General features: G+C 41.5%; 1 protein-coding gene across 1 annotated transcript; it reads right to left on the reverse strand.

Annotated features, from left to right (window-relative positions):
- Positions 1-4,774: 4,774 nt before the first annotated feature.
- On the reverse strand, positions 4,775-6,974 carry LOC104534842 (ferritin light chain-like; the record flags this gene model as incomplete). Its single annotated transcript, XM_010187940.1, has 2 exons — positions 4,775-5,483; positions 6,828-6,974. Coding segments are annotated over 2 exons (651 nt in total), but the record flags the coding sequence as incomplete, so codon positions are not given.
- Between the last annotated feature and the right edge of the window lie 664 nt (positions 6,975-7,638).

Genomic DNA, 7,638 nt, shown 5'->3' on the forward strand with positions numbered 1-7,638 from the left:
CGGCTACCGCAGGAGGGCGAGGGGTCGCCGGGTCTGCGGGTCTGGGAGGTGAGGAAGGGAGGGAGCGGGCCCGACCAGGAGGGCCGTTACTCTGGAGCCAATGATCCCTGTTCTCACTTGGGGAAAAAACATTTCCAGCGGCTGTGCCTGGGGCCCGTTGAAGTGCGTTAGCCTTTTTCTTTGAAATCGGTGTGCCCGCGCATGTCGACCAAGGTACAATTCAGAGGTGCATACTGAGGATGTGAAACGTTCAGCAAGACTCAGGCATAGTTAATGAAAGTATTTGGCCTCAGAGCAGAAACAAGTGTGGGAGGGGGAGGTCTGCAGCTGGGTGGGTCTTGAGACACCCAACTAGTGCCTGAGCAAGTTGCAACCATATTTACTACAGCAAGTACTTGATTCCTCCAGTAAAGCAATGCGCTAATGATTTAGTAATGACATACCAGAGGAGAGCTGAGGCCCGAGTTACATACCGCTATTATATTACTTAAGGAAAAGAATAATTTCATGTGAGGTACGATGCATAAATTTGCATTTCAGGTTCCTCTTTCAACTCAAGCCTCTGTTTACCTTTATTTGAAATCTTTGAAGATTGACTTCACCTCGTGATGCAGCATTTTGCTGCATGTGTAGTTGCACTGCAACTGGATTGCTTGTGCAATAAGAATTTGTTATTTCAGGTAACTAGCAGTGGCAGAGTTTGGACCTTGGAGAAATGGGATGGTTATTGGTAATGTCTCTCAAGGGTGCTAGAATTTTTACTTTGTTTTTGGAATATCACTTGAGAAATTTGGTTCTTTTTCTGATGAGGAAGCACTTCTGCAATTCAGCTGTGTGATTTCATTGACTTAATGATTAAAATAGGTACGGGTATTTTCAGTGTACTGTAGCTAAAATTTATCTCCATTCTGCAGTTAAAAATGTTGGTGAAATTTGAACTCACTGAAAATCAATGGGAAAGTTCTGTCTTCAGTGGGGCAAACGACTGACAGTCTGAAAAGGTAAAAAACATGCATCAGTGATGTAGTCCCCAGTCCCCCTGCCTGTGACTTCTCAGAGGGGCTAGCATGATGGTGGCTTCTTTTGTTGTTATATGATTTGGTTTTTTTGCAAAAATTCCTACTCTGCAGTCCCCATTTTCTACTTACTTAAATGTCTTCAAATACAGACAAGAACTCTTAGTCACATCCTGTCATTATCCACAAAAGAGAAAACTTTTATTTAGAGAAAAAAGTCTGTTTTGGACTCTGTACAAGTTTGGTCTTTCACTATATCCAGTGCTGAAAAGCGATATGTCCCAAGGAGATCAGCTATTGACCACCCTTACACATTTAGAAGTGTATCCCCCAGCTGTTTCTGAGAGGTAGAGTAGCAAACTTGTGGAAAAACTTCACTGTTATTACAGAGGTTTTTGATCCAGAAGGAATGAACATATTTATTTAAAAAAAAAATCTTTAATGAATAGTTTAAAAAGTAAAAATAATTTGTATTCAAAATCATGCTAGGTATACAGTAATGCATAATAAATATAAATGAGAAATAGTTGTATGCTGTAACAACAGAACATGTAAATTGGGATATCAAGGCTTGGTTCTGGCTGTGTGACCCATTCGAGACACGTAAACTCTCACCAGATAATTGGTTTCATTTATGGAAAAGGTAATTTTACCTAATATTCAGCCAGTATTGTAGCATATTTTGCCACTGTGTGGTTTCTAGGTTATATATGACCCCAGGAAAAGGTACTCTGGGACTTGCGTGCATAGTGGTAACAATGGCCAAAGCGGTAACAAATGTTGGGACTTAGGCAAGCAATACAAGGCCACTGCCAGCAGTTGCCCACGAATGAGCCCAAGTCCATGAATTCACCTAAGTCAAAAAGTCAAGAGAAGGCCATGACCAGATGGTGAATTCTGCTCAAAGTGATCTTCCAGTGAAGGTGCCCTTGAGGACTCCTTACCTGCTGCTACCACCACAACTAACATTTACTTTCCAGTATTATTCCCAAATATGGCTATGTCCAGAAAGATGTTGCCTTGCATGGTGGGGCCTGAAAAAAGTCCTTGCAAAGAACAAATCCTGAGGTGCTGTTCTCAATTTTGTATGGCTATAGTGGGAAGGGTGAAGGACAGCATGATGTCCACTCGGAGACTTGAAGTGAATTCCTCACTCAGAGTAGGCAGCAGCAAGGGCCCTTTCTGTGCAACCACAGGTAGTGCTCATGGCAAAGATTTAGAAATATACCGTTGTTAATACCTGTTTGGAAGCCTATGTGGCTGTAACTTAGGATTTCAGTAAAGATTAGGTCTCTCCAGTACTTCCAGTTTGGGGTACTGGTGCTGCTGTAGCTATTCTGAGCTGCCCCAGATCGTGTGTTTGGATGGTTTGGGCATTGCTTTGAAAGTACAGATACAGGAGTGTGTGCATGAACAAGCAGTCAGCAGAGAAAGAGAATCTGCAAAGTTGCTGTAAGTGTTGTTGCCCTTATACCTGTTCCACAGTCGTCCTTCATCTCCTTTTATTTTTTTCAGGGTGTGATTGAAAAGGAAGCTGGGAAGGCAGAGACAGATTGTACTTCCTATGCTGAGAAACAGAATCATCCTATGCACAATAGACAGGTATTGTTAACAAAGTTTCAGAACATATTCACAAGCACATGTGCCCTCTCAGCAGAAGCAGCAAGTGGACAAGAAGAGCTTGTTATCTACAGTAACTGATAACTGTATAGTAATCGAGTCTCTGAGAAGCAGACATGGGGGTATTTCAGGGAAAAAGAAGAGGCAAGTAAGTCTTACTTTGAAAAATTTAAATGTTGGGCTCTTTGTTATGTTGGAATTCATTTAAGGTAAAAGACAGTCTGAAGTGCTGGAAACCATGGAGGAGGCTGTATCTACACTTCAGAAGGTCACCAGCTCTTAAAGGAGAAGACTGTTGTAGAAGTAAGTCAAACATTACCAGCGGTACTCAAAGTGGTTTTATATGGCACTGGTTTATAATTCAGTTAGTAGCTTTGCTCTGTTCATATGTAGTGAGCTAGATTTTAATACTGAGAGGGATGGATTCCATTGTTCTTATTCATGTTGAGCTGCAGTCAGTGGAACTAATTGTTGAATATGGTATGCTCAGCATGTGGATGGCTGATGGAATCTAGCCCAGATGGAAATATCTTTTAAACTACTGTTGTTATTAGAGAGCAGCCATCTCAGCATAGGCAAATCTAGCATGTTGCTAAAAGTGCTTCAAGCTATCCTGTGGCACACTGCAGTATTTTTACAGATGAGTATAGGGGTTGTTTTAAAGTGATCCCCTCCCAAAGCTGAATCATACTAACGGAAAGATCAGGAAAGCATCTGCATAGTAATTGTCTGCCCTGTGTACACCAACAGAAAGTGAGTGGGCTCATGCAGTTTTGCAGAAATGGCTACTTAACTTCAGCTGTGTATAAGAGTCAAAGTTTACTGAAAATATTTAATTGTGCGGTATTATTAATGCAGTTTTCTGACATTTATTTTCATTCTGTGGTCTACTTATCCATCTTGTGCAACTTTCATAATAGTAGAAAAGTACTGGTGCAGTTTTGTATACATAAACAAAATCCCTTGGAGGATGCTAGCATGCCTATGTGGTAAATTGAGGAATACAATATAGATGCAAAGTGCCATTTTTAACATTGAACTGAATTTATTTTCAAGCATAATAGGAGTATTGCTTACAGTATTACATAAAAGTGTCAGAGAACATTTCAAAACCCCAGTTGCATAAAAGATGCTCTATATAATGATAAATAAACCCCTAGCTGCTGGCAGCTGATGTAGCCAGTTGATGTTCTTAGGTGACGTTAGTAGCCAGTGTACAGAAAGACAGGCATTCCCGCAGATGAATGGAAGGAATTTGGACACCTTTGAACTTTAACCAGGCTGGCTAAAGCAAAAGCTCTAGGTGTGGTGGTGCTAACAGCCCCCCTAACCGAATGTAAAACTAATGAATGGCCACTCTTTATGATGCAAGTCTAGTTACGTGTGCTGCGTTTTCACTAGGATCTTATTCCTCTACTAAGGACCAAGACAGGGAATACAAGAAACAGCAGTAGTACCATAGTAATACCATAATTTAGCTAGCTGAAATAGGGGTCTGTATGATAATTAAAACAACTGTCCTAGGTTAGGTCTGGGCAGAGTCCTAGAGCGAGTGTCTTCAGTGACACTTGTAAAATATGCACTAGAACCTGTAAATATCACATACCTATTGAGGACCCTAATTTAGCTCTCATCTGATTTCTGAGGATGAGAAAAGCCAACGAGGCAAATAACTAGAGAAAACCAGCACATTGTCTTATTCCCACTTTTGAGGAAATGTTTGCATCCTTCATCTTGGAGAAGTATACCACTAGAAATAGCTGTGTGATAAGTCAAAGAATTGGACTACTTACTTCAATTACTGCTATGATCAATATAAAACCAGAAAACTTTGGTTTAAAACAAATCTTTTTTAAAAAGTTCATTATGTTAGTATACTTGTAATGTAAAGTATGTTAGTAATATAAAATATCTAATAATATAAAACTAAATCTTGGGCTTTTCTGCCACATAGAAGTTTCCTTGTACTAATTTTTTTCGGGGGGTTTTGTTTGTTTTTAAAGATATATAAACTGTTAAAAATAATTTCCACTAACTAATCCTATTAATCATTTAAGACAGAAAAGAGGTTTAATAGCTTTTGGGTTCTAGAAAGAATTGCATAGATAAAAGTGTGACTGATGCCGACAACCTAGATAACTAACAACCTTGCTATCATTTAAACAAAATTATGGTATGGGCTAGATTTTGAGCTGTAGCTCAACAGGAGAGGAGACAAGGAGGAGACAGGGTGTAAAGCAGAAGGAGCGATACAGCATGATGTCTCCTGAGTTCTGGTCTCAAGGCCACCCTCTGTACAGGTTTTGCCTTGGGAGCTCCCCTGTAGCTGCAACAACCACACCATTAAAGTCCCTCTCTGCCCTGCTTCACTTTTGCTCCTGTCCCATCATTACACTGTGGCAGCATGGTAGTGCAGTGTATGGTTGCATATGTTGGCCCTATGCCATTTCTGTGCTGGGAAGATTCTCTCTGGGGTCTCTTCAGCCCCTCTGCAGCTCCTGTATATTGCCGGAGAGACGGGCAGCGACTGCAGTGCAGACTAGACTCTGGCTCTATGCCTGTTCTGAACTCTTTCTGCAACCGGTCCATAAAGTAATCCCCAAGACTATTTCTGCCATCTTGGGAACAGTCAAGCCTGCGAGCATTGGTCAGCAGATCTCCCATCAGCTTGATCTTCTGGATTTTGGGCCCAATAAATTGTTTCTTGATAGTGCTTGCGCTATAAGGGTCTCCGTTTTCAATACTCAGGGCATAAAGCTCTTCAAAATACCGTATAATAGTTTTCCACTGTACCATTGCTACTTCCAGGGCTTTCATCAGACCGACTGCATAGTCACAGTTTGGTTTCTAAAAACAAAGACACAATTACATTTACTCAGAAGAACAGCTCATCTTACTGTATTCATTGATGGTTTCCTGCAACTTACCTGCGCTAAACAAGATATGCTACGATTTTGCAACCACTCCAAGTTTGGAGCCTCTGGGTTTGGGGATTTTTAGGGTTGTGGGGTTTGTTGTTGTTTTTCTCCCTCAGAGTTGGATGGCTGTAAACATACAGAAGTAGCAGAAACCAAGCAATTTTTCAAGGAACAGAGATTTAGATAGCAGCAGCTATGCCTAAGGAGCATTCTTACACCAGGAAACACTATCACAGAAGCATAGTAATGGTTTGGGTTGGAAGGGACCTTAAAGCTCATCCCGTCCAACCCCTGCCATGGGCAGGGACACCTCCCACCAGACCAGGTTGCCCAAAGCCCTGTCCAACCTGGCCTTGAACACTTCCAGGGAGGAATTTCAACAACTTCCTGGGCAACCTGTGCCAGTGTCTCACCACCCTCACAGGAAAGAATTTCTCACTAATATCTAGTCCAAATCTACCCTCTTTGAGTTTAAAAGTATTATCCCTCATCCTATCACTGCACTCCCTCATAAAAGGTCCCTCCCCATCTTTCCTCTAGGCCCCCTTTAAGTACTGGAAGGCTACTATAAGGTCTTCTCTCATTCAAATGGAATATTTAGAAAGCTTTTCAACATGGTCTTTTTGCTTTCTACTGCTTAACAACAGCTATGCTAGGCCAAAGAAGAGCATTCTGCATTAACTATGTACAGATTACTAATTTAGTAGAGGAGAATCAGCCCCTTGGTCTTTAACAAGTGAAGTGGGGTTTTTTCCTGATAAATGTGAGTTACTCCTTTGTACCTGTGCAACCCTCAGTCAGATCTGTAGTTCAAAGTCTGTCTTGAGCTGTGCTCGAACAGATCAGCTACTGCCCCAAGCTGGGTGTTTCTCCTACCTCCTTCCTTACCACCTTTCTTAGGTGCTAATGGCTTCTAGGCTTCTATGTAGTTTCAGTATGAAGGAGACAACTGGGCTGATTCAGCACCATTTAAGGAGGCTCATACTCCATTACAGCACACTGGAAACAGCAGCCTCCAGCTAAGTAAAAGAAAAGGGACTATTTTTCACATTCTTTAGGGCTAAAAAGCAACCACGTAGTGTTAGGACTGTATGTCCAACAGCTTCTAGGCACCACAATCAAGAACAAAATCATGGACACTAATATGACAGGGAAATTATCTCTGAAAATGTAACGGGATGAAAGCAGAAATCTGAAGTACCAACAGGATAATGCAAGAAGTCAGAGTAATTACTGCGGTGTGCAATTGCTTGAAATCTTGTCTACTACCCACCTGGATGGTTTTAGAACAATAATGGCCTCCTCTTTCTTGTTGATACTTCATCAAAGCCTCTGCAGCCTGTCTCTCTTCCAGAGCTTGACGCAAGAAGAACTTTGAAACATTTGGTAGAGCCACATGCGACTGATCAAAATATTCACCCTACGCACACAAAACACAAGTGTTAAGATTTGCTGGAAGTGGGACCCACTCGCAGCAGAACATGGCTTTATCAGAACTTGGGAGACCCTTCCAATGGAAGCTGTTCTACCAGCACAATCACTTTGAAGACCTTAATCCAAATTGCTGCAATAATTTAAGTAAGTAGTTGCAGTCTTAAATGAAAAAAAATCTCTTTACTTCTACTAGAACTCCTGTCCTTTAATACTAGACAGGTAACTGTGGGACTGATGTCCTTTCTCAGTAGCAGTCAGAGTGTCTCGGAATATTTTATTTATGAGTGGTTGGGGGGGTGTAATGTTTTTTGTTGTTGTTATTTTGTGTAGGCTTTTTTTTTTTATGCTGTCCGATAAAGAGAATGTATTACGGACAGGTAGCGAATGCTGTCCCATAAAGAGAATGTATTACGGACAGGTAGCGAAGGAGAGCCACGAGGTTATACTAGTTTCAACATTGGCTCTGCACGGCTCCAATACTGATGAGAATAAGAGGCAGCAGCTGGGAATATGCCAAGAGCCAAACTGAGAGAGTTATGTCTTGATCTGCTGGTTACTTGCATACGCAGTACAGCACAGCTTTGTCTCTTGGACATGCTCTGGGTCGCAGTACTGCATATCAAGCTGCTGACTTGTAGTCTGCCTAGGAG

This window comes from Mesitornis unicolor, unplaced genomic scaffold (assembly GCF_000695765.1).
Source record: "Mesitornis unicolor isolate BGI_N332 unplaced genomic scaffold, ASM69576v1 scaffold31307, whole genome shotgun sequence".
Taxonomy (NCBI): domain Eukaryota; kingdom Metazoa; phylum Chordata; class Aves; order Mesitornithiformes; family Mesitornithidae; genus Mesitornis; species Mesitornis unicolor.